The sequence below is a fragment of the Martes martes genome (genome assembly GCF_963455335.1).
Source record: "Martes martes genome assembly, chromosome: 8".
NCBI lineage: Eukaryota > Metazoa > Chordata > Mammalia > Carnivora > Mustelidae > Martes > Martes martes.
The window spans coordinates 11,397,721-11,424,646 of NC_137895.1; the positions used below are offsets into that span (position 1 = coordinate 11,397,721).

At 54.0% G+C, this 26,926-nt stretch overlaps 1 protein-coding gene across 1 annotated transcript in view; it reads left to right on the forward strand.

Annotated features, from left to right (window-relative positions):
• CACNG2 (calcium voltage-gated channel auxiliary subunit gamma 2) overlaps window positions 1-24,200 on the forward strand; it is a gene marked incomplete at both ends in the record, with an annotated part of 108,607 nt that extends 84,407 nt beyond the window's left edge. Inside the window, 3 exons of the mRNA XM_080811782.1 lie at window positions 10,346-10,429; window positions 22,499-22,639; window positions 23,665-24,200. Of these exons, the coding sequence (XP_080667908.1) occupies window positions 10,346-10,429; window positions 22,499-22,639; window positions 23,665-24,200 (761 nt within the window). The remainder of the gene's footprint in view (window positions 1-10,345; window positions 10,430-22,498; window positions 22,640-23,664) is intronic.
• Between the last annotated feature and the right edge of the window lie 2,726 nt (window positions 24,201-26,926).

Here is a 26,926-nt window from a genome sequence, read left to right on the forward strand (position 1 = left end):
CTCCAAGGCCTGTTCCAGTGTCAACACTGTGGGAAGGAGAGATGGGGTAGGGGAGACAAAGTTGGGATGAGGGCGCTTAAGTTCAGGACCCAGATCCTCCCCCATCCTGTCTTAGTGAAGTCAGGCCCGTATCAGTCCACAGGGTAGGGCCCTGACGACCACCACCTCCAGCATCGCCCACCAACTCAGTCTCTAAGCTGGCCTGCTGGTCTTCACCAGACTCTGTTACATTCTTCCTGCCTGAGGTCAACCCCCCCCCCCTCCACTTCCCTGCTCCCTTTGTCCAAGGCCTGCTTACAGCCATGCCCTGCCTTCCCTCACCCACCGCCACAGCTGCCACCATCGCCAGCGAAGGTCATCCCAACCAAGGACGCAGTGAGGAATACTGAGACACCTCTTCACTCATTCATCCGTTCAATTACTCTATAGATACGTAGTGAGCACTCGCTGCATGCGAGCACTGAGGTTGTTCAACGAGTTGCCTTCTAAAACTGTGTCTCATATCAAACCCATAGAAAAGACGACTTTAAATGTATGATTATGTTCATTAGGAGTAGGCTTGGCTCCCAGGGCTTCTTTGATGAACTAAAATTATAAAGCGTGGTTTACTTCTCCTCCATCACTCAGCTCTGGAGGTAAGATGCCCAGGGCTGGTGCGGCTTCGTGGCGGCGTGGCCCAGGCGCCTCGTGCTTCTTCTACCGTGGTGCAGCTCTCCATGCCCGAGGTGGTCTCGCGGTGCAAGGCGGCAACCACCCCACAAGCCCACCAAGAACGTTTCCCTCCAAGAGTGCTTCCCGCGCGCAGCTGCCCTTTTCCCGGAAGTCCCACCCACCACTTCCGCTTACACCCCATTGGTTAGAACTCAGTCACGTGGTCACCTGCTTGGCGTGAACTGTGGAAGTTCCCGGAAGCCCTCTGCCGGGGTAAAACGTGGCCAGACCTGGAAAACGCGGTGCTCAGTGCCAGGCGCAGAAAATAACTATAAAATGAGCACACTCCCCCCCGCCCCGCCGCATACCCCACCCCAGGTTAGGAGCTAGAGCATTCCGCACACTGAAGCCATCCTGGGCCCTCCCTGCCGCCGCCCCCACACCCCCATCTCGGGTCCACACTCTCTTGAATTGAGTATGTCGTTGCCTGCCCGGGCTTTACCAAACGCGTATTTCTAAACAATCTATACGGCCTGGTACGACAAGTTTTTACCTTCTTGAAAATAGAATCCTACTTTATATACGTTTCTGCAGCTTGATTTTCCGTTCAGGGTGATGTGGGTGGGATTCGCCAGTGACATGGATAGCCATGAGCCACTCATTTTCACTGCTGTATAATATCCCGTCTGATCAATATACTCCAAGGTGTTATCATTCTTCCGATGGTAGAAATGTGGGGTTGCTGCCGGCGTTTCGCTGTTACAACTGGGCTGTTGGGAAGATTCTCACACACCCCTCCCCAGGGCCTACATGCAAGGGTTTCTCCAAGGCAAATTTCTCAGAGAAATTGCTGGGTCGTGGGATATACACAAATTTCCGTATGGGTTTTAATAAGGTGCAAAAGCTGTGGGTGCCCCAGGGGTTCTAATAGTTGAGATAGTGTTCATCTCTTTTAGGAGGATGGAAATGTGGAGTACATTCCCTGCCGACAGGCATGTGTGTTCACAGCTACACACACACACACACAGACTTATTTGTCCATTTGTTCAATAAACATTTGTCATGCAGCCCTTATCATTAATTTTAAGACACCCCATCAATGTAATAATGACTCTTCAGGAGAAAAGAAACACACTGCTGTAAATGAACCCCTCAACTATAAGGCACATTCCAATTTCAGAAACACTGGAATGTGCATGTGAGCATCTGAGAACCAAGGGAAATAGGGTATATTCGAGGAGCTCTCAAAACTTTGCCCCTAGGAGCTTACAGACTTGCACCTACCTACTTATTCCCAAGGATACCAGAACACCGACTCTGATCAAAACAGATACGAAGTGCTTGAAAGCCTCGCTACCCAACCCCAAGTGTGGTCCACAGGGGATGCTGCAGCATCAGCGCCACCTGGACGCTTGCGGGCAATGGAGTCCCCGGCCCCACCCCAGACCACTGAGTTAGCATCTGGCTTAACACGAACCCCAGATGATTCCTATACCCATTAAAATCTGAGAAACAGGAGTGTCTGGGTGGCTCAGTGGGTTAAAGCCTCTGTCTTTGGCTCAGGTCATGATCCCGGGGTCCTAGGATGGAGCCCTGCATTAGGCTCCCTCCCTCAGCAGGGAGCCTGCTTCCCCCGCTCTCTCTGCCTTCCCCTCTGCCTATTTGTGATCCCTGTCTGTCAAATAAATAAATAAAATCTTTTTTAAAAAATCTGAGAAACAAGCAGAGACCCATTGGAAAGGGAAGGAGTCTTTCCAGTCGAGGGCAATCAAGAAAGGCTTCCTGAAGGAGGCGTCATTTGAAAAAGTAAAACAACATTCAGTGAGTGCCTGCTCTGGGTTAGGAACCACACTAGGGAACTTCACGTCTCCTATTTCATTGCATTCTTAGAATCACCCCACGAGGCAGGGATGAATATCTCTATTTTGCAGCTAAGGAAATAGAGGCACAGAGAAGTCACATAATTAGCTCCAGGCCATACAGCTAATAGTAGCAGAGCCGGGCTTAGAAGGCAGATCTTTCCGAGTCTGGAATCCAGCCTCTTCTCCCGCATCAGATGGAAAGAACTTACAAAGTAGCTGTGGGAACAAGCATCAGGACAGGACACACCTGGAGGTTGTAGGAACAAGTACTCTCGCTGGGCTCAGCACCTCTGGGAGGTGAGCACTTAGACCAAACAGAAAGGGCAGAGTCGGAGACGGACGGCGGGCAGTGAGACACCTTACCCCACACTCACCCTGCCCGGTGACTACACGGGAGCTAGCACATAGTAGGCGTTCCAAACAATCCAATGAATGCACGGACGCACGAGCAAATTCACGGACAACCACACAGGCAGCTTCAAACCCTCCAGCACCAGCTGTCACCGGCGCTGTGCCAGGGGGCTGGGGTTCCAGCCGGGGAGGAGCCCGGCACTGCCCACCCACCCCGAGGTCTCCCCAGTCCCCGCCGGCAGGGAGGGCCCTGCCAGCAAAGCAAAAAGCCAGGAGCAGCAAAGGTTTAAAACAGAGAAAGCAGCTCCCACCAAACCCTTCATTTGCTTCACTTAAAAAATTACTTAGCCAGCCAGCCTCCTGCCGCTGCCTCACCCCCTCCCTCCGTGCACCCGCCCAGCTCCACGCGGTTCCCTCAGCTTCTCATGAATATGTCTGTTCAGCCCCTAATGACCAGGTTTATGAAGAGCTTATTGTATCTCAAAGAAATGAGACAGCAGTTGGTGTTGTGAGATATTAATGCGTTTTTTACAAAGCTGATGAAACCTCCTTTAAACTACTTAATACCTGCAAGCTGAAATTTCCAGTCTGAGGGCAAATTCCTGGAGGCAGAGCTGCGGCAGCCCGAGGCACAGCCCTTGGCTTTTCTGTCTTGGCTTGGCCTTTAGTGCTTTGGCTTTGGGGTCGGCGGAGCACTGCTGTCCTTTGGGGCGGGGTGCAGTAGCGATTTCATGATTCCCTTGGTGGAATAATCCTTTATAGTTCAAGGGTGGGAGAGTCCCCCCTACAGCCTCATCCTTAATAGCTCAAAGCCAATGTCTTTCTGGGGAATGGGGGGTGAGAAGCCCCCTCTTCCATTCAGCCTGGCCCACAAGCCCCTGGGGACGTGGCCCACCATCTCCCACCCTCACCCTTGCCCAGGGAGCCTCTACACAGGACCCATCTTCTTGGAACTCTCCAGTCCCACTTGGAATTCGTGGATCTGCACCAGCCAGCCCCTCTCGCAGGCTGCCCTTCTTGCAGTGGTGTGCTCACAAATATTTAACAACTGGCTCTCCGAGCAGGGAAAGGGGACATCGATTTACAGTACATGCCAGTTCTCGCAGTGCACATCCTCCCACCGTGGCTGGTTTCCAGCTGCTCCTGTGAGTTACGAAGAGGAGCTAACAAGCAGATCCCGGGAGCTGAGGCAAGCCTGCTGGCTTCCTTGTATCCCAACTCTGCTCTGGGGGCCCTTCCCTGAGCCCCTGAGATAGTTTGTCCCCTCTCGTGTGCCCAGCGCTTCCCTGCATTTCCTTTTGCTGATCCCATTCCTAGAAATCTCTTCTCACCCCCAACTACTTCCTCATCATGCCCTGAGACACACACGAACACACACATACACACACACGCACGTATGCACTCACATGCACACGTGCACACGCACACTCACAAACCTGGACGTGCATCCCTCCTGCGTGCTCCCAGACATGCTCTGCTTCGCCACAGCACGTGTCATCCATCTCCCACCACACACTGCTAGGCCCTTGGGGACAGAAGGTATATTTTTTTCCTCTGTGTCCTTAGCATGGCATACAGTTGGTGCCACACAAATGTTAGCTGAACAACTCAGCTCCCATAGGCCTTGTCGATTCTCTGAGATAGTGTGATTACATTCTAGTAGATTCTGTGCTGTCTTCTCCCCCTCCTCCAGACTGTGAGCCCCCAAAGGACTGGAATCGGGTTAGATTTCCCTCCATCTACCCCAGTGCCAGGCATTTGGGCAGCCCTTAGTCCCTACCTGGGGGAAGGAAGCCTACCTAAGGATGAAGCCAATGGAGAGGAAAATCAGAGATGGAGAGAGATACCAGAATTTTGAGCACCTAGATCCATCTGTACCTGAAGCCATATGAGCCTCAGGGCTTGAAGACCACCAACCACGAAGAAATACAGCAGATCTCTAGGCTGGCACCAGGAAAGCAAGATTACACACTCTTCACTGACTGTTGGGGTGTCCCATCCAAATTTAAATTCCAGCCAAAGTGATTAAATGCCGCTGGAACCACCTCCCCTTCATGAACCTCAGCACCACTTTATTTGAACCGTGAGTCCATGGCCACAGAGCTCCAAGGGCTCCTGGAGACCCCTTATGTCTCCAGCCCATCCTTCCCACCTCATTGCCACCATCAACCTCAGGGACTATGGGACCAATAGCATCCTGACCCCGGTTTACCTCTGTTATTCCTCCCTACCAGTCATCTGTCCTTCAGGGCTCTGCTCACCTCCCCGTCTGACTCAATCTCCAACTCCCCCAGCCTTCCAAACCCTGGCCCTGGGCTCCCCGGCATTTTGTCTGGATGTCAGCAAACTCCCCGTGTTCCTAACCTCTTTTCTTTTTTTAAGATTTTATTTATTTATTTGAGAGAGAGAATGAGAGAGAGAACACGAGAGGAAGGAGGGTCAGAGAGAGAAGCAGGCTCCCCACTGAGCAGGGAGCCCAATGCAGGACTCGATCCTGGGACCCAGCATCATGACCTAAGCCGAACGTAGTTGCCCAATCACCTGAGTCACCCAACCGCCCTCTCCTCTTTTCTGCTCACTCTGACAGAAAGCTGGCTGTCCCTTGAGGACACCACTCCCTCGCGTTCCTTCATAGGGAGTGTTTCATCGCCCACACCCCTGAGGTGGTAGGCCCCTCCCTGCTGCTCACTGCCTCATAACCACTCCATAACCTAAAGCCCTGCCCCTCTGAAACTCACCCAGCCTTCTCTTCCCTGACTCTCTCCTGCCCATTCCCAACGTGGGCATCCCCTCCACTCTTTGAGGAGTGAAACATTGGCCCGCCTCATTGTCCAAGGCCACCGTGCAGCCCTCCTGGATTTCATAAGCGGGCAGACAGCCCTCCCGGTACCTGGCCTTGCCCACCTTGCTCAGCCGGCACGTACCAGTCCTGTGTGGCTGGCTGTTACCTGCTAAACCCTGCGTACCAATGAGCCCCACAACGTGCAGCCACGAGGGGTGGCTCCTGGCTGGGGCAGACAGAGCAGGGAGGGGTGGCACGGAGAACCCCATCTCCTCTGTGCCCCAGGACCTGCAGCTCTCCAAGCTGTGGGCCCGGCCCAGTCACACCTGCCTCTGCGGAGGTGGGTCAGGGCCCCAGGAGCACAGAACCTTCCTGCAGCCAGAGCAGCCGGGCCAGGCTGGGCGCACACCACCACCCACGAGAGAACTACCTTTGAGGTCCCCGCTCTTCTCCTCCCCGCCCCCCACTCCGCCAACCCCAGGAGCATCCCTCCCCACCTCCGGGGTTGCCCGGGATGGAGGGCTACCTTCTGGGAGAAGCGTACGGCATGGGACAGGGTAGAAGAGAATTCTGTACCCACTGAGATGAAGCAGAGTACTACTCTAACAGAGAAGTGTTGGAAGCTTCTGGTATGGCTCCCTGTGCCAAATCGTGATCCAGACAGGGCCATCATTCAGCTTGAAGGAGCCTCACACCAATAGTTTCTAAAAACCAACTAATGATTTGGGATTTATCAGAATAATGTGATGAATCCTTTGCATATCAACCTTAACATGGTAAGCAGGTTCCTAATACGTACTTGACTGCATACAGGAAGTAAAAGTGAATGTTAAGTTTTCTCTTCTGTGTTAACTTCTGTGTTAACCGGGATGAACTTCCCGGTTGTTAGATACTTTGACTGTCATCCCTACCTCCTGAGCCAACCCAGTTAGTTCATGGACTTATCCTGGACCCTGACACGACCAATCACCGCACCCCTCTACAGTCTCAGTCCTCAGCACCCACTTTCCGACTCCCATGCCCCAGCTTTCCAGCTCACTCCCATGAACCTCCCGCTCCCACAGTTCCTTGACCTCCCACCCAGGCTTCTAGTGCATTGACCCCAGCACTCTCCACTGCCCCCTTCGCCAGCTTAGAGTCTGGCCTATCTTCATAACCACTACCTCCCCCATCCCTGCTCCCGTGCTCATCCCACAGACCCCCACCCTGGTTAAAGGCAACCCTCCAGCCAGACTCAGTCACACCCTAAATGTAGCCTGAGAAAACCACACAATCTGAAAGGGGCTTCGAGGACAGACACACGTGCCTCATGTCTTGGGCCTGGTCCATTCTCTCTCCCCGTCTCATGGAGAAAAATCTCACTCCTTTCCTCCATTCTCAAATCTCCAACCCTGCCTTCCCTTCCTCGTGCTCTGGTAATGATCCTGCTTCCCATCTCGTGGATGGGAAATGGAAAATGGAAACAATCAGAAGAGAAGTGTCGGGGTTCTCACCGTGTCTACTCATCCCAGCACATGCTCCCACAGGTGGTGCTTTCCCTTCTGCTACAGCAGACACACCACCATCTACCCCATGTGACGCCACCCTCGCCCTTGTGTCCTGGACCTCATCCCCTCTGGCATTGCGCCTGCATCATTCCCTCCTCTCTCAGGTCATCACGTCTTCCCTCTCTACTCGAACATTCCCACCAGCATCACCCACCTTAACACTTCCCCCCAACACAGAAAGGACAGCAGAACAGCAGACACCCCACTAGCACAGTGCAAGGGGGGCAGAGGAAGGTTGAGGAAAGGAGATGACGGAGGATGTGGTGGAAGCTCAGGCAGCCAGACCAGCATGTGCAAAGGTCCTGTGGCAGGTGGGAGCATCCATGAAGGCCCACTGAGATGGCATGTGTGCAGACAGGGAGGTAGGTGGGAAATAAGGCCAGAGAGAGGTCAGGGTCAGGCCTCTTAAAGACACAGAGCTTTCCCTAGAGCCCCAGGAAACTGCTGAGTGTTTCAAGCTAGAAATGGCTTGATCAGATTTGCATTTTCAAAGGATCACTATGATTACTCTGTGAGGACGGATAGGAGTGGGTGTAAAATGACCAGTGGGGAGGCCACGGCTGTCATGTAGAGAAGCCAGGACGGTGGCCTGCCCGTGGGTGTTGCTGCCAATGGAGAGAAACTGAACTGACCGTTTTGAGAGCTACTGAGCACGAATGCAGATAAGACGTCCTGAGGGATGGAGCCTGTAGCGAGGAGGAGGAGAGGTCAGTGGTGACAACTGGGCTCAGGCTGGCACGGGCAGCGACGGGAGGCCTCCAGAAAGCCAGGCTTGAGGGAGAAAGATCCTGAGTTCAGAACTAGACGTGCTGAATGTACAGTGCCTATAACACATCTACCAGGACGCATCAGAGAGGCAGGTGGATACCAGGGCTGCTTGTGACTTCGCACAGCCTCCCCATAGCATCTCTTGGATCCTTCCTCTGCGCCCGGCCCCACCCTGGGAGCCCAGGGTCTAAGAATGACAGGGCACAGTTCATGCAAATGAGCAGGCAGGCTGCAGGGGAGCAGGTATGGGTGTGGGAGAGAGGAGTGGAGAGGAGTGGAGGCGCCATTCATGAGCCCCCCTGTCCCTGATTAGTGAGGAGCCTCGGGGCACATTGAGTACCGCACTCTCCACCTCACCACCTGCACAGATCCCTTAGAAAGATGCCCAGCACCGGGTGGGCGCTGATGAAATATTTGTCAGATTGAATTGAGAGAAAATGAAAGTGCTTCGCAAATACACCGATTTGTAATTTGAACAATAGGGAGGATATTTTATCCTCTTAGCAGCGGATACAAAGCCTTCTCAGGAGAGAAGGGTGTGGGTGGGACCTAGGGAAGAAGTCCTAGAGGGAGCCCAGACCTCCTGTGAATTCCTGAGGGCGGGGAGGGGAAGCAGGCTGGGCAAGCAAGAAGAGGAATCCTCCAGAACTCTTGGACAGGAGGCAAGCCCCAGGGGAGCGTTTCAAGTGAACCCCTGGGCTCCTGAGATCCCAGGAAGCTTCACTGCCATTACCGAAAGTCCCCACGAGCTCTGGGGAATGGTTTTCTCTTGCAGAAGTCAGGAAAGGAGGTGAATTTGTGCAGAGACAACGAATGGGGAGTCAACCAACTTCTCTGTAACATGGAATAGCTAGAAATGTCTCAAACACCTATCTTTATGAGTACACCTGTATCCTATATAAGCAGGTGCATATATGTAAGAATGCCTTAAAATTCCTAAATAATATCTATAGGACACAAGGAAACCTACTTTACGGGATCTGAAGGCTTAGGACTCTACGGGAAATTAAATTGCTAACACATACCGAGGACCGTATTAATTAGGTTATATTAGCTCCTGTCACAGAACAATCCCAAATGTCAGTGGCTAAATATAGTCGGTGTCCAAGTGTCCCTCACAAGGATGCCCCCAAGCACTTTTCCTGACGTGCCAGCCACTGCACTGAGCACTTTCCCAGCGTCCGCTCTTTAATCCCCACGACAGGCGAAGGGAGAACTCTGATCTCCACTTTTCAGATGAGGGAACAGGGGTCTCTGTGATGCCGAGCTGGACCCAGGCAGCCCAGCTGCGGTTGTTGTTGCCACATCGCCCAGCACGGGTCGGTTATTTGCGAGAAAGTTCACCGACATGGGCTGTAGCTGGGCTGGTCCCGGGGTACAACGGTGTGTGAAGCAGATGGAAGTTTCTGCTGGCCCTAAGCGGACCCGCTCGCTCGAAAGCTCTAGTCCACGATTCTGTCCTTAAGAAGATTGCATTGCATTCAATAGTTGGCTCGATCACTTTGTGGTCGCTGGCGGGAGGCAGTGGGGGGGTGGGTGGGTAGCTGTGACGTTGTGTTTTCACCTCAGCCGCTCTTCACCTTCTCAGCCAGCACCCCAGGAAAGATTTAGAGTCAACAGGCCTTCCTTTGAGCATCATTTGAGCCCTACTTCCATCATTTCCTGGCCACGAGCACTTACTCCCATCAAGGAGCTTCCATGAGCCTCAGTTTCTTCATCTGTGTAATGCAGGAGAGAATACCCCACTCACAGGCCTGCGGCAGAGCCCAGCCGAGTTGTAGTTCAAGGGCCTGGCCAAGGTCCCAGCCCCCAGGGCGGCTCCACCTCCTCCCTGCCCCCACCCCTGGAGCCTTTCAGCACAGCTGGGGGCTGGGCACAGAGCATCCCAGTCACTGCTGATGGGAAGGCGCTTCTGCAAACTCACGGAAGGGCCGTGGGAACGTTTGTCATCCTCCATGTGGGGTCTGCCTTCTTTGCAGAGTGATCTGCTCTCTGGCATGCAAAATGCGAGGTGACTCCCAGCCGAGTGGGGGCACAGAGGTGGGTGGACTGACCCGTTCATCAGCCTCCTCGGCGGCAGTCCCCAGCCCCGAGCCAAACCTCTGCTGCCCGTCAAGCTTCCGCTAATCTTCAGAAGCCTCAGCGCAGCGATGGAAGGCTGGGTTTTGAAGTCTTGGGCCTTAGATCCTCTCTACAGCACCGCGGGTGTGTGTGTTTTGATTCACCAGGCAGATGTCCAAACAGACAAAGCGATACCTTCCTTCAGGGGCCTGGGAGAGGGCTGAGCCAGCTTCAGAAGAGCGAGAAGTCAGCACGAGGCCAGTGGGCGCTGAGCCCCTGGAAACTCTGATGTTTCAAGTGTCCTCTCTCCTCTTGTTTTCCAGGGAACTTCAAAGGTCTCTGCAAGCAAATCGATCACTTCCCAGAGGATGCAGATTACGAAGCTGACACAGCAGAATATTTCCTCCGTGAGTGCATGCAATTTTTTCTCCCTTCTGGGGGTGGGTCCTGTCCATCCCAACCTCCGGAGCACGGACGGCCAGGATTAGCTAGAGATCCCTGTCTCAGCAGAGGGCAGGAAAAAGCTGAGCCTCCCTCCTTTCCTCCTGTCCAGAGACCAAAACTTCATGCATGCTGTTCCCTCTGCCTACAACACTAGTCCCACCCCCTTTGTCTGATAAAGAACTACCCATCCTCCAGGTCACAGGCTGAAACACCACCTCCTACAGGAAGTCCTCGGTGCCCCTGAATGGGTTCCCAGAGCACAGCACCTTTGTCATGCTGTGGGGTCCTTGTCTATTTGTGTAAACATCTCCCTGGCAGTCCTGCTGATTCTGTGAGGCCATGCGCCCCTCCCCCCTTATCTTGTCCACTTGTTCCTATTCTCAGCGCGGTGCCCCACACATAATGAGCGCTCAGTGAATATTTCTTGAATAACTGAAGGAGGAAACTCATCAGGCAGTGTCTGACTGGAACTTCTCCCGAGACAATAAGTGAGATTTATTTTTTTCCCCCAACAACCAACTCAAAATCCTGAAGCAATAGCTGTGACCTTAAATCTACCTGAGGCATATTGAGTCCCAAAGAGAATTTCTCAAGAATCAGCGAAAACTAACACGGTAAAATGCTCCCTGAGAAAGGGATTTCCAGGAGAGGGGCTGAGGGTCCTTGACGCCTGGGACAGCAAAGCCACCCGAGCAGAAGTGGTTGAAAGCTCGGCTCCGGGCTCTCAGGAGGCTCTTCTAGAAGAGGTTTGCTCTCTTCCCAGGAGCATGCCCACCTTCCGCCCGCCCCCCCCCCCCCCGTGCCCTTCCCAGCGGCTCAGAGCCCAGTACTGCCTCCCTCCCATCCCCCACAGCAGAATGGCTAGCATCCCTCTCCGATCACTTTTATGGAAAGTGTAGGAGGCATTTCATTACATGGATCACCCTGTCTCTTTCAATAACTACTCCTCACATCAAAGCCAACTCCCGGGTCAGCCTGGAATCAACCTGGTTTCATTGAAAAGCGCCCGGAACATGCAGTCAGCCGGGCAGCGAGGAGGAGAAAGGAAGGGAACACGATGTAATTTATAGATTTCTTTTTAAAGGGAGAAAAATATCTTACAATGCTCATCATTTCCTTTTATGAGTTCCCCAGAGACACTGCTCTTAAATGGAATTCCTAAAAGACCGTTTGATCATCCTTCTCCCTTACCGCGTTGGGGTTCTTGAAGGAGCCGGGGACGGGGTGGGGGGCGGTGACATAAAGGCAGCCTGAGACTGACTCTGGGCCAGAGCCTGTGCTCAGGGCTGGGGACATCAAGGGTAAAGAATGGCGCGCCGTCCAGGGCCCCAGGCAGGGAAACAGCTGGCCTTGGGAGACAGGCCATGGCACAGATGTGGCCAGCTGGTGCAGGTTCAAGTGGGGGACCAGAGCTGAGCCTCACGCCGGAAGCCCTCATGGTTGACCACAGTGAGGATGTAATACTGAATCAGCTAGACACAAAGGGCTGGGGGTGGGAACTTTGTCTCTTTCGTGGCTGCCTCGAACATCTTCTAGAATAGAACAGGTGCTCCATAAATGTTGTCTGTTAACTAACGGGCATACATAGGATTCTTCAGTGACTATTTCTACCTATTCTATACCTCCAACTCTTTATTATTAAAGAGAGAAGAGCTCAGAGTGTTTGGTTCACTTGACATCCCTGGACAAAAGACTGGAACTGGTGGTGTTAACAAGGCAGGATTCCAAGGCTCTGATTTAAGCCTACTTAATCCAACAGTACTTTTTGAGTATTTGTAAGAAGAGTTGGCAAAGTTTTTCTATAAAGGGCCAGACAGTAAATAGGCTTTGTGGGCCGTACAAGACTCTGTCCCAACTACTCCAGGCTGTCCTTGGAGTATAGACAGATGCTCCAAGGAAACCTAACTTTATTTACAAAAACAGACAGCAGGCTGCATTTGGCATGGTTTGCTGACCCTGATCTATAATACGCTAATCTCAGGCCAAGCAACAAACTTCATTTTTGAAAGTTGCAAGATGTGAGTTCCTATCATTCTCTAACAGATTCTAATCCTAATTAGGGTCTCTCATTTTTACTAAGCTCTAACCTGGTTGCCTAGAGAAGCTAGAAGGCAGGGATCCTTCTTCTAGAAGGATCCCCAGCCCCCACTGAAGTGGGAGGAGCTAAGGCCCAGGGAGGTGGATGGAATTTCTCCCAGAGGTGGGGAGCCCTTCTCCCGCAGGGAGGTGGGTAGCGCTGTGCCTGGAGGTGGGCGGGGCTGCCTCCGGTGGGCGGGGCCTGAGCCCGCTGCCACTTCGGGTCTGTTACACTCATCCTCATTGCCAGCCTGCCACATGGGAGGTAGGAGAGGGGCTCACTACCTAGAAACAGGCCCAGGAAGGTAGCATGTATGCCATGACAGACAGGGTTAGAGGGAAGTATGTGGTGCTGAGGGAGCCTGGCTCCTAACCCAAGCCAGAGATCATTCCAGAAGGCATGAGACTTGGCCTCTAGCAGCATTGGCTCATTTACTAATGAGACATTCACTAAGCACTCACTCCGTCCAGGGCACTGTTGTCTCGGTACAGGGGATCCAAGGATGAAACAAAACAAAGTTGGCACCTCTGTGAGTCTGATGTTTCAGGGGGAGGAAGCAAGCAGTGAGCAGAGGCACGAGCAACCAACCCCCTGAGATAGTTTCAGAGCTGGGAGGGGGCAGGCGGAGGGCAGCGGGGGGTGGGGGGGTGCTCCTTAGATGTAGGACAGCTTCTCTAAATGAAGAGAAGGAAGGAGCTAAGAGGATTGGGGGGGAGCACACCCCTGAGGAGAGACTGGCAAGAGCAAAGGCCTTATGAAGGCAGGGCGGAGGAGGGGTGTGTGGGGGTCGGGAGGGAGGCTGGCCTGGCTGAGCACAGTGCACGAATGGAGGGCATCCCACAGCATGAGGTCAGACAGGTAGAAGAAGAGCCCAGTCATGTTGGGAAAAATCAGATCTCATTCTACGTGTGATGGGAACCATGAGCAGGGGACGCTGATTTGGAAAGTTAATTCTGTCTGCTGGCTGGGGAGCCAAGGAGGCCAGCGGGGGGCTCTTGCAAACATCCTGGACATCCTGATGAGAAGCTATGGCTGTTGGACCAGACTTTTAGCTGTGGGGATGGTGAAAAGTGAGGGGTTGTTTGGAAGACAGGACTGAGAGGAGTGGGGTGGCCAGGCCATGTGGGGTGGGCCCCGGGACGGGACCCTACTGGGTTTCCAAAGGACAGCAGAGGACCATGAGGAGGGATAGGGTAGGGGCAGATGACCTAAGAGGGTGGAAAGGGGCTCAACGAAGAGAGACCCTCTAGCTTTGACCGTTCACACCCAGCCTGCTTCAGACTCAGAGGGCCAGTGGGGCACGCAGGGTGGGCCCCAGAAAGACGCCTGGATCTCCTGCTCTTACGGAGGTCAGGGACACAGTCTACCGGACCCTGCTCAACCAAAGGGCAGGATCTGTTCAGAGCCTGACACAGGGCCAGCCCCCTCCTGGAATGGACAGGCCTGACCATGTGGAAGTGTGGGATTGTGGCCTTGCCTGGCAGAGCCATAATTCCCGAAAAACCCTCTGAGTGTCTTCTGCTCAGCTCTGTGGGGCTGGTACTCCAGATGCCAGAAAAGATCTGAGCCACCCGGCAGCCGTGGGTCCTTTTTGGCTGCAGACAAAATAAAGACCTGGCCCTCGTGGCACTTGCAATCGATGATAAATGAAATGAACAAGTTAATTATATAGTCTGTTAAACCATGAGGAGTGATATGGAGAAAAATCCAGCAAGAAAGGGGGTTAGGAAATTCTGGGGTAGGGGTGGGGGCTAATAAAATCCTTCTTGTGAAGTTTGAGTAAAGATCTGAAGGAGGTGAGAGGGAGCCATGTGGAAAGCCAAGGGAAGAATGTTCCAGGGAAAGGGAAGAGCAAGTGCAAAGGTCCTGAGACGGGAGCACGCCCACCATGTTTGAGGAAGGGGTCTGAAGCCAGAAAGACAAAAATAGAGTGAGCAAGCGGCAGCCAAGAAAAAGCCCATGCAGAGAGGCCCAGGGGCCCCTGGGGTCATGGAAAGGGCTTGGATATTGCAGAAAGCCATCGGAGGGTCTGAGCAGAGCAGTGAACACCATCTCACGTTCTACAGGACCCTCTGGTTGCTACGTTCACAGGAGACTAAAACAGGGCAAGGGCAGAAGCAGGCAGAACAGTTAGGAGCCTGCTGGTGATAATTTAGACAAGAGAAGGTGTCCTGAACCAAGGTAGAAGCAGTGAGGGAGGCGGGAAGGGGTCAGAGCTGGAAACTATTCCCAAGGACCTGCAGATAGGATTTCCAGAAAGGCTGCATGTATTTACCAGGGAAGAAGGAGTCAGGGTTTGAGCCCAAGGCTGGGTTTGGGGGAGATTGGGAAGCTCAATGTCGGCCGTCTTAAGTCAGAGAGGCCTGTGGGACTCTCTGGGGGAGATGCCCTGGAGTCTGGGACTCTGGGGACAGGTCTGGCCCCCGACGGGAGTGTGCAGTTGTCAGCAGGTGGATGATATCGAAAGCCAGGAGACTCGATGAATGGACGAAGGCAGTGGTGCAAAGAGGGGCGAGGTCTGAGCCCCAGGAGGCCAAGCCTTAGAGACCAGGAAGCTGGGAAAGGCCCAGGGAAGGAGGCTGAGGAGGGTGGCAAGTAGGTGGCCCGGGTCATCCCTACTATCCTCATTCCACCTGCTGGACTGAAGGTCTAGAGCAGAGCGGGAAGGAGAGAATGCCGGAAGGACATGGCTGGTCAGGAACACGGAGCTCATCTCCTGGGGTGGCAAAGAAAGCGGGGCTCACTGGCTCTCAAGCCATCAGGCCAGACTTTGGACATTGTCCAGTGCCCCGTGAGGGACCTGGCAGAAGTAAGGCACCCAATCAATATCTGATAGAATGAATGAATGAATGCTCTTACCACCCCCCCACATACCCCCGTAGGTATTTGAGGAGTTCCACGGCTTGTCCTGAACCACAGAGTCCAGGGGCTTTCTAGTGACAGGCGGTGGTCACAGCGTGGGCCTCCTGACATCTGGGCCCCACGAAGGTGTAGCCAGTACGCCCCTCACCCACCCGTCACTAGCTTACCCAAGACAAATGATGACCCGACCTATTTTCCCCAGCAAGCTTTGGGGGTCACCGATGTGTCCTCTCTGGGGCTCCCCGTCCTTATCCCTCCTTACCAAAGCTTGAGTGCGGGTGAAGACAGAGGCCGTGGTGACCCGGGTGTGACTTCCTTTGTGTGTCTGTCTTTGTGCACGAGGGGGTGAGTCTGTGCTGTGTTCTGTCTTCTGGTACCTGTGTGTCCACGCATGTGAGCATCTGTCTGAACAGGTAAGTGCCCATGTGCTTGTGTCTGCTAGTGTGTCTGCAGGTCCCTGCAGGGTGTGTGTGTGTGTGTGTGTGTGTGTGTGTGTGTGTGTGTGTTTCTCGGTGGTCACAGTGTGATTTGGAAACATCTGAAGCTGCCACCCACACTCACTCACATCCACAGAACCAGAGCAAACGTGTCTCCAAACAGGGCTGACCTCCTGCACGCCACACACGGTGACACCCTCAAGTCAGTCCTGGTTCACTTCTTGAAGTGCCGGTTGCACCTGGCAGGCTGACTTCAGCACCTCGTCCTGACTGACAACCTGCACTGGGATAACCACCAGCCCAGAGAACCCCGCGCCCCTCAGGAAACTACACCGGTCCCCTCTGCCACCATGAGAACTAGCGTCTGCTGGCACTCAGCCAGACGGGCCACTGTTGTAATTGCTTAAAGTGCGTTGATTCCTGATTCCTCGTGGCGGGCTATGAGCTGGGTGTGCTCACGATCTCCCTACAGCAGGGGCGACAACCGAGGCTCAGAGGGCAGGCAGCATAGTCAAGAGAGGCAACGCAGGCCGCCTCCATCCTGAGTTGGTGCCGCTGATCGGCCACCCTGGGGACAATAGGGAATGGGACAGCCTCTGGCCCCTGCACAGAGGGAAGCTCCTGGAGCCTCCAGAATTCTTTCCCAATGTCATTCTCTACAGCACACTTGACTACTTTAGGTGTTGTCTGCGTTCCCCTTCACGACAGCCTGGGAGCTAGGTCTGGTTGGGGTCTCCGTTGCACAGACAAGAAAGGGAAGACACAGAGGCCACACTGCCAGTGGGAGGCATAGGGGGACTGGGATGGGGCCCCAAGGAGGCCACGTGTGGAGCCCAGACTCTGAACCGCCACTGTCGACTCCTCTCTCTCCCTTCATCCGCTGTCTTGTCCTTCCTCTTCCTCCTTCCCCGAGGAGGGTCTCCTCCAGGAACACTCGCTCCCCCCTCTTCACCCTCTCTCTCACATTCATATGTGCATGCTCGCACATGCACCTGTGGTCCTGGCCACCTCCTCCAGCACAGCACGGAGGGGAGCGACAGCAGAGATGCCCAAGAGCTTAGAAGGTTCTCCTGGGCCACTCCTGGGTGATCCTGTCCTGTGAGAAGGGACCAAATCCCAGGGGAATAACAAACTTCAAGAGTTGAGCGCTGGCCCCCCGGAACCAGGGCGCCCGCCCTCCATGCACCTGGAAATGACGACCATTCTGATCAAAGGCCACAAGTGACACAGGGACTACATAAGACAGTGCCCTGGCCTGGCTGAGTGGTCCCTGAGGGGAGGTCTGGGGTGCAGAGGACCCTCAGAGACAGACATCACCTAGAAATCATCTAATCCAGACAAGGAAGCGGAAGCCAGTCACCCCCACGTGATTTGCACAAGCTCTTCCTGAGTTGTCTCTAAACCCTGCGGTCCCCCAAGCCCCAATGCTAGCCCTCTCACTCGTCCATGGCCAGGCTCTCCCGTGCTCACCTCTGTGTCTATGATCTCTCGTTTACAGTTTCAGCCCAGACCGTGCCTCTGTGCCCCGAGCCCGCATGTCCGCCCATGAACCACAACCTTCCCCACAACCCCCCGCCGGCCTGGCCTTGGCCCGCCTCATTTCCTTTAGAGCTCCCCAAACCCTCCAGGGACTCTCTGTGACCCAGTGCCTTCCAGCTCCCTGAGCAAGGATTCTTCCTCCAGCCCTGCTCACGCCGCTTCCTCTCCCTGGCTCTCTTCTGCCCTGTCAGCTTCTCCTTATCCATCAGATGCCAACTCCAACATCACTCCCTCTGGGAAGCCCTCCTTGATCCCGTGAGCTCAGAAGAGGCTCTGAGGGGCGGGAGGCACAGGCCTGAGAGCAGGGGAGTGCAGTGGTCAGACAGCCAGACCCTGGAGGCAGACTGTGTGGGTTCACAATCCAGCTTCCCCACTTCCTTGCTGGGTGGACTCAGATGATTGGCTTAACCTCTCTGTGCCTCGGTCTTAGCTGCTGTAGGAAGGGGGAATTCCAATACTTACTTGGCAGAGTTGTAATGAGAACTGATGAGTTAATATACATACAGTGCTTAGAACAGTCCCGGTGTACATTAAAGACTGGATTATTATTATCTGGTGACATACATCTCCTTCACGAGAACCTAAGCCCCATAAGGACAAGAACTAGGCCTGCTCATGAACCCCTAGTTCTCCCACGCCCAGCCTGGAACCCGGTTCCGTAGTAGACACTCAGTCTGTATTTATTCACCGGACTCGCAGCTAGTCAAAGGCAAAGCCTCTCCCCACGCTGGACCACACAGCCTTTCCCCGGGACACCACACTTCATTCTCAACCAGGAAGGGCCACACTGCAGCTAATAGGCCAAATCTGGCCCACCAACTGTTTTTACAAATAAAGTTTTATTGGAAAAGAACCGCACTCATTTGTTTACAGATTGCCTTGGGCTGTTTTCATGCTGCAACAGCTGAGTTGGGTAGCTGTAATAGAGAGCATATGGCCAGCAAAGCCAGAAATATCTACCATCCGCCCTTTTCCAGAAAAAGTTTGCCAATACCTGCTTCAGGTATTTGCAATCTCCATGAGGCCAAGGCCATGGCTTCGTGGGTTTTGTCTGAGGTTTCAGTGGGTTTGTCCGCATGCCAGGATGGGGCCTGGCACACAGGCAGAGCTCTGTAAATGTTGGTAGGTACTGCGTAGTCCCATATGCTTAGTCGTAGGAGATCAATAAATATTTATTCATGAGATAAATCTGATACCTTCTGCTCCTCATGACAGATTTCAGCACTAAAACCACACCAGCTTCAGTGGGAATCAAGACGATTCATGGGGAAATAGGGTCTGGAGGAAGGAGGGGGAAACAATAGAAGTCATGAATATCACACCTTTGACTATACACTTTCCAGAACAGAACTAGAACTGGTAAGATCCAATTGGATCTTGACAGTGCTTGTCAAACTTTCGTGTGCATATGACTTGGGTTACACACTTTTGTTAAAATGTAGATTCTGGGGCACCTGGGTGGCTCAGTGGGTTAAGCCTCTGCTTTCGGCTCCGGTCATGATCCCAGGGTCCTGGGATCGAGCCCCGCATCGGGCTCTCTGCTCAGCAGGGAGCCTGCTTCCCCACTCTTTCTGTCTGCCTCTCTGCCTATTTGTGATCTCTCTCTCTCTCTCAAATAAATAAATAAAAATCTTAAAATGTAGAGTCTAACAGCTGCCAAGTGAGGCCCGAGACTCGGTAGTTCCAACAAGCTTCCCACGATGCTGGCCCTCCGACTGCCCCTCGAGCAGCAAGGGGGCCTTCCATCCCCGTTTGCTGGATGGCTGGGTTCCTTTTCCCATTCTGCAGGTTGCAGAAAGAGACCCAGAGAGGTAAAGACCCTTGCCCACGGCCACACTGTGAGGGAGTGACAAAGCCAGGGTAAGAATTCCCATGCAACTAACCCCCCCATCCTCACTCTGCCTAGGACGCTGCCCAGCCAGAAAGACCTCCTTCGAGAAACTTCTCCAATGTGGGAGTCCCAGCTTGCTCTGAAGTCCCTCCCTGCCCAGCCTGAATCTGGGTCCTGCAAACATCAGCCTCCCTAGGCATGGCACAGTTTACAGGCTGTCTCCTGTCACCTTCGTCCTGGGCAAACCTCGTCCGAGAGAGGCTGGTGTTTGGGGTGGCCCTGCTGGGCCGGAGAGGCTACTGTCCATATGGCCCACTGGCTACCCTGCTCTAGAACACATCGTAAGCTGCCCGGGATCTTCTGAAGTGGTCCCATTGCTCTCTGCTGGTTACAACACAGGAGACCTCCCTCTCCAGCCTCCTACCTTGTCTTTGCACACATGTACATGCGCACGCGCACATACACACGACTGCGCACACAGCGTCCCAGCTCCCTCTGCAGCTGGCGCTCCTTCTTTCTGCTCTCTGCAAGGCTAAGTTGGGATATCCGGGCTCTGCCGGCAGGCTGAGCTAACACCATCAGGCCCCTGCTGCCTGGGAGGCATTGGCTCCGAGGGTGCAGCCTGGGTTTGCCAAATGCGGGCATACGGTGGGCAGGAAGCGCCTGCTTTCTCAGAGGGGAAAGACTGGAGAGCTTCCTCCTCCGCTCTGCTCCTCTGAACCACTGCGGCTGCCCCTCGGAAGTCACACCAACCCGCCTTTCCTCCTTTCTGCTGTCACCCTCCATTCTCAGCTGGCCAGAAATCACAGGCACACGGAGAGGGCAGAAGCATGAGAAATCATCTAAAGGTCCACACCCACTTTTACACATGGGGAAACCAGAGAGGGCGAGGTACCTGCCTCAGCCACACAGCAAGGGAGTGGCACAGCTGGGACCCCGAAGCCAGATCTCTGGACTCTGCAGCACCCTTCCCAGGCTCCTTGAAAACCCCATAGGGAGAGTACAGGGTGGTCCAAAATTGGGACCGAGCTGAACTTGAATCCTGACTCATGAGCTGGGCTGCCTTGGGCAAGTAACCTTGCCTCTCTGAACTTCAGCTTTCTTGTCTATAAACTAGAGCTAAAAAAAAAAAAAAAAAAACCACAGCCCCTCAGGGCTGGTATGAGGATTAAATTAGAAAATGTCCGTTAGGTACTCATTCAGGACTCGACACAGAGTAGGTGCTTATCAAAGACTCTCTCTTCTCTCCTGAGTCTTCAGTAAACTCCCCTATCCCCATGAGCTTATGAAGATGAAGATTCGAACAGTACTGAGTGTGCACGTCCAGGCACCATGTATGCGTGTGTAGGGGCGCGGGGGATCACGACGGGGACACAACCGTTGTCTTAAAATGGCTTGCAGGGGGCGAACGGCCACTCAGATCTGGGGGGAGGCGGCCCATCCCTGCCTGCAGGAGAGGGGAGCCCAATGGCCCAATAACCCAGCTGCATCCCGTGCACGCCTCATTCTTCAGCCCCTAGTTCAAGCTCACCCTTCTTCAAGCCCCTAAAATAACCCATTCACCCCACAGCATCCGAAAGCAGTGTAGACTTCCTGAAGATGCAGGGGGAAGAGAGAGGAGGAGTTTTACGTGACACATCAAAGCAAACTGCCTAAAATCCTCTTGGAAAAATTCCTCAAGTTCTATATAGAAAAACTGGTCTCCACAGATTTCTGTAGCCACAATGTCACCAAAGGGGGCGGGGAGCGAGGGGAGGCTCTCTTCCCAGCACCTTCCTCTCCAAAACACATCCCCAGGAACCAACCCCACCACCCTCCCCAGGGGGGTTGAGCCAAGGGGCCCTAAACCTCCTCAGAAGCCACGTAAACAACCCACACATGTAAAGAAAACCTCCTTTCCCTCCCAGGAGCCTCCAGCAACTGCCTCCAGCCTGGCCCATAGCTTGCAGGACAGGGACTCCAGGCCCTGGGGTCAGCGCCGCCTTATTTGAATCTGGAGAGAAAGACTATTGTACTCTCCAGAGACACTTTGTGGGGGACCCCGCAGCCTCTGGGTCCCCATAGGGACACTGCGCCCCACATCCGCCCCCTGCTGGCCTGGCCTGCCCCTCCCCCCTCCCACCCTCGGCCATCTGCGTCCCTCTGCCCTCCCCGTCCTCCCACACGCAGAAGTAAAATGTTCCCGAGGGTGTTCTTTTCTTGTGCCTGTTTGTCGGTCCTTCCTTCTCACCTTATCCTGAAGGCGTTTTTTTTTTTTTTTCTTTTTGTTTTTCCCTTGTTCTTTTCTCGGCAATATGTCTGCTTCTTTCTCTGTCTGGACTGGCTCCCCACATTTATTCACTCCATGAGCCTGCACTGGGGACCTACAGTGTCTCCAGCACCCACCCAGGTTGGGGGGCCAGAGAGATTAAAAAGAGAGAACTAGGGGGAAAAAGAAAGAAAGAAACAGTTCTCGCCTTCATGGGACCCCACGGCTTACGGAAGCATATATAGAAACAAGTTTTTCCTATACGAACTATCCTTTACCCGGCGTTTACTACATGTCCCCAGAGACTTATCCAAGTGCCTTATCAGCATCAGTTCATTTAATCCTCATGGCAATCCGAGGAGGCTCGGCACTATGACCATCCCCATTTTACAGATGAGAAAACTGAGGCACAGGGAGACGATTCGCCCCACCCTACACAGCTAATACCTGTTAAAGCCAGATTCAGATCCAGGCCGTGTGGCTCCTTCACCACGATAACACACTGCCCCAGGGGCCCCAGCACAGAGGAAGGGACGGATCATTTTGCTTAAAGAAGTCAGGGAAGGCTTGACAGACGAGGTGAGTTTGAGTTGAGTTTTGATGGGTGGATAGAAATCTGCTGAGTCAGAAAGAGCAGGAAAGTCATTCTAGTAAGAAAGGTCAGTATGTCAAAAGTCAGAAGCATGCATTGACAAGACACGGGAAGTTTATTGTGTCTAGACCAGAGAGGACATGGGGACTAAGAGTGGGGACCAGGAGGCATGAGGCTGGAGAAGGGCCGAGACCAAGTCACATAGGGCCCTGTGGGTCTCGTGAGGCCCTGGCGTTTGGTCCTGTAGGTAGACGGGAGCGCCTGAAGGGCTGTGAGGTGGGCCCTGGATTGTTCCTCCTCCTCCCTCCCTAAGCAAACTTGACTGTGGCCCCGAGTCCACAAAAGCCCCACCCCATGGGCCACTCTCTTCCCCATGTGTCCCTCTGGCTCACAGCTGTGCGGTTCTCTCTCTCCTTGACCACCCCCCCCCCCACCGTGTTCCATAGGGGCTGTAAGGGCCTCAAGCATTTTCCCGATCCTGAGTGTGATTCTGCTCTTCATGGGTGGGCTCTGCATCGCAGCCAGCGAGTTCTACAAGACTCGACACAACATCATCCTGAGTGCTGGCATCTTCTTCGTGTCTGCAGGTAAGGGCCTCCGAGATGCGCAGGCCAAAGCCCGGGCATGCCTGTGGGGAGCAGGCTGAGGTGTGGGTGCTCGGCGGCTGGGAGGACTCGACAGAGACGGGGGTGGGGGGGGGGGGAGAAGAGGAACCTCCAGGTCTTGCAACGGGTCCTGTCATAGGCTGTGCTGAGGTTCCTGCCCCACAGTAGTGACCAAGCCCCCCGTGGAGTCCTCCAGGAGCACCCCCAGACCCTGTCTCTCAGCTCCATGGCCCATCTCCCTTCCAGTTTTTAGAAAAACGCCCAAACCCCAGGTCCCTCTCAGAATACTGGGCCTATCCTCACTGCCCTGTCCCCTCACTGTCCCACTGCCCTGGGTAGCAGGCAAATACCTAAAACCACTGGCCTCAGCCCTGTTACGGGACAAGTCACATTGCTTCAGATGCCAGAAAAAGCCCGTGGCCCTACTTAGTACACCCCAGCTCCAAACAGCTTCACATGTGCTAATTCATTTATCCTCTACATGGCCCAGGGAGTCCTATCATTCCCCCCCACCCCAACTTTACAGATCTGCAAACTCTGACTCAGGTCACTTTGCCAAAGGCTTTGAATCCAGGCAACTGGCTCCAGGAGCCAGTCCCAAGCCCCTGTTCTACCAGCTCAAACCTCTGTGCAGTCTCTAGAGCAAGTTACTTAACCTCTCTGCGATCCATTTCCTCATTCGCAACCCCCCAGACACGCACAGCACAGCGAAGGCAGATAGCAAATGCTCAATAAACAGCAGCTCTCCTGGTTACTCCGCACTGTGGTGGTAGAACGCCTCTCCCCTCCCCTAGCTTCATTCCCCTCCCCTCCGTGGCTATCTCCAATGGCACGATCCAATATTAAGGCCATGCAGGCCACTAGCCCTCTCCCGCACTGGCCACAAAATCCCTGGAGCCGGGAAGGCCCCTGTGGCTGCCCCTGGCCTGACACTTGCCGGGAACTAACCACCCCTCTCTCCGATCCCCGCCCCCCTCGCCCCCGCCCTCCCGGTGTGTGCCCCGCAGGTCTGAGTAACATCATTGGCATCATAGTGTACATATCCGCCAATGCCGGGGACCCCTCCAAGAGCGACTCCAAAAAGAATAGTTACTCGTACGGCTGGTCCTTCTACTTCGGGGCCCTGTCCTTCATCATCGCCGAGATGGTCGGGGTGCTGGCCGTGCACATGTTCATCGACCGGCACAAACAGCTGCGGGCCACGGCCCGCGCCACGGACTACCTCCAGGCCTCCGCCATCACCCGCATCCCCAGCTACCGCTACCGCTACCAGCGCCGCAGCCGCTCCAGCTCCCGCTCCACCGAGCCCTCACACTCCAGGGACGCCTCCCCCGTGGGCATCAAGGGCTTCAACACCCTGCCGTCCACGGAGATCTCCATGTACACCCTCAGCAGGGACCCCCTGAAGGCCGCCACCACGCCCACCGCCACCTACAACTCCGACAGGGATAACAGCTTCCTCCAAGTCCACAACTGTATCCAGAAGGAGAACAAAGACTCTCTCCACTCCAACACAGCCAACCGCCGGACCACCCCCGTATGAAGCCCGCGGGGGGCCTGGCGCAGCGCCCGCAGGAGGGGCGCGCGGCCCTCCCCTCTCGCGTGGGCCCCCGAGGTTGGGCGGGGGGCAAGGGGAAGGGGGCGGGAACCCAACCATCCATGGGGGGGGAACCTTCCAAAAGCAAAAAAAAAAAACCACAAAAAAAGAGAAAAACATAACAAGTAAATTAAAAAAAAAGAACAAACTATAAGAGGAACAAAGAAGCAAAACGACAGGAAATGTGAAAAAAAAAATATTAACCGAGGGAAAGAAAAACAAACTTTAAAAAAAAAAAGCGAGAGAGGTTAAAAAAATTAAAAATAGAAAATAAATCTAAAAGAAAATGCATGAATTCCCATGTACCATTATTTTAACATTTAATAAAAACCAATTTAAATGAAAAAATAAAAGGGAACCAAGATAACATTAAAGCAAAAAATGAAGAGCAGAAAGGAAGGGGGAATGTTCTCTGCACTTATCAGGGGTTTATGTTCCTTTTTGTTTTAATGCGGGCGAGTTACTTTTCTGTTCTCTTTAACCCCAAGTGGGCTCTGCCTCCCTGGGCGAGTGGGGGGGTGGAGACTCAGGGGCCCCGGGGCCAGGTGAGCCCCTCGGTCACTGCCAGGTCCCCGGAGCCTCTGGATGGGTGCCCCAGGAACGCTGGGCAAGCTCCGAGGCTTGCAAGCCGACTCCACCCAGCATCGTTGGGGCAATTGTAGGCCTCCAGGCGACCCTAGAGTCCTTGGTCCCTCCTGTCCGAAAGGTGCCTGGAGGGGGGTGCACTTGGGGCCTGTCCAGCCCCCAAGTTCCCAGTCCTTAATGGTCCTTAACCCACTGTGATGACTTCCTAGGCCTTGAGGGAGGGGAAGGAGAGGGGATGGCTGCCGTAGGCTTGCGAGATGCCGGAAACCCTGGAATCCTCAGGGTGAGTTTCTTGGGGTCACCACTCCAAGCTCCTGCCCTTAAGCAGGAGATGCTCACTCCCCGGGGGGGGATATAAAGCAGCTCTCCCTCCTCACCTCTCACCTCAGGGCCACCTGATGACCCTGGGGCGATGGTGGACCCCCAGACTCATAGGCCCCCCCCCCGGCCCCCTGGGAAGGGGGCTTATTGACCCTTTGGGGGTCCTTGGACTCACTGAAGCCCCCCTGGGGCCCAGCGGGTCCAACAACGACACTGCAAAAAGGTTTCTTTTTACAAAAGAAAAAGGAAAAACAAGTGGTGATTTTTTTTAATAAAAAAACCACAGACTATAAATAAATGTAAATATATAATAAGTGGATTTACTTGCAAGAAAATCAGATAGTATTTTTCTTTTAATTCTTTTCCAGCTTTAAACTGTGAAACAAACAATGGGGTGGGGTGGGGTACTTAAAATTTAGCAGGGAACTTGTAAAGAGAAAACAGAAAACAAATATACAAATCCATTAAAAAAGAAAAAAAAAAAAACCTGCTGGGAGAGATCAGGGCTGGGCTCAGGGGGGAGGTCCCGGAGGAAGGCCCCCCGGGGGAGTGTCAGGGAAGTCGTAAGACAGAGATCTCTTCCTTATACCAGGAAGGTGCTGCTAATGCGGAAGAGAGAGAGAATCACGACGGAGAACCAGGTCTACAAGAAGGAGATCGCACACCCACTCACACACACACGCACACACACCCCCAGTCCTCCAGGCCCCACGCTCCAATCCACCGGGATACACAGTCTAAACCCTTCCCTCCCCATACACAGCCAGAAGCAGGGTTCAGAGAACACTGACTCCTGCCCTCCAAAGCCATTGACAACAGTAACACTACTGACACGCACACGTGCACGCGCGCACACACACGCGCGCGCACACACACACACATGCACACACACGCGCGCACACACACACACACCTCACTGGCATGCATGGAAAGGACCCCAGTCAAAAACCCAGCTCTGGATTCTGGAATCCCTTGCTGCGGTGGCCTCTCTGGGCCTCAGTTTCCCCCATTCGTAAGCATATGGATTGACCTAGATGAGCTCCAAAGGCCTATTCTTATTCTTGGTGTTGAGGACTTTAAAATCTGCCACCTGCCCAGAGGAAGATGCCAGGGATGACCGAAATAGCAGCCATCCAGCCCCCAGACATCGAGAACATTCCCAAATCATCAGTCAGCCTCTCAGCCACACACACACACACACACACACACACCCCCCATATGCCTCCTCACTGTGCTCCCAAACCCCTGCCCCCACATCAGATGTCAGAGCAAAAATACATACGTATGAGCAAACGTATCCTGCCATTCAGAGAGGGGGAAAGCCACCAGAGGTCCCCAAAGTCACTCTTCATTTTGCGTCCCCTTTCTTTAGTGCCATAACCCAGTCACAGAGAGTGAAGGGGGCTTCTTCGAGAGAAGAGATCAGCTGCCAGGCCTTCCCCGCTCTCTTTGGGCGTCAGAGAAAAAGAGAATCCTCTGGGGTCGGCTGGGAGGGGTTAAGGTCAAGGGGATGGAGGAGATGGCTTTAGAGTTTGGTCGCAGGTGGAGGACCAACCCCCAAAATAAAGCTGATGCCACGGACTAAAGTCTGGGGCATCCCTTGTCGCTCCCCGTTCTTCCCAGACCAACAAGGCCCAGTTCAGACAGAGAAACCCAACAGCTTCGAGCCCAGCCTGCCGGCTCCTCTGCTGGAGGAGGGGGCCTCCCCACCGGACCCATCGGCAGGTCTCGCTTTGCCTCTTCCCTGACCCTGGCCCGGCCCGAAG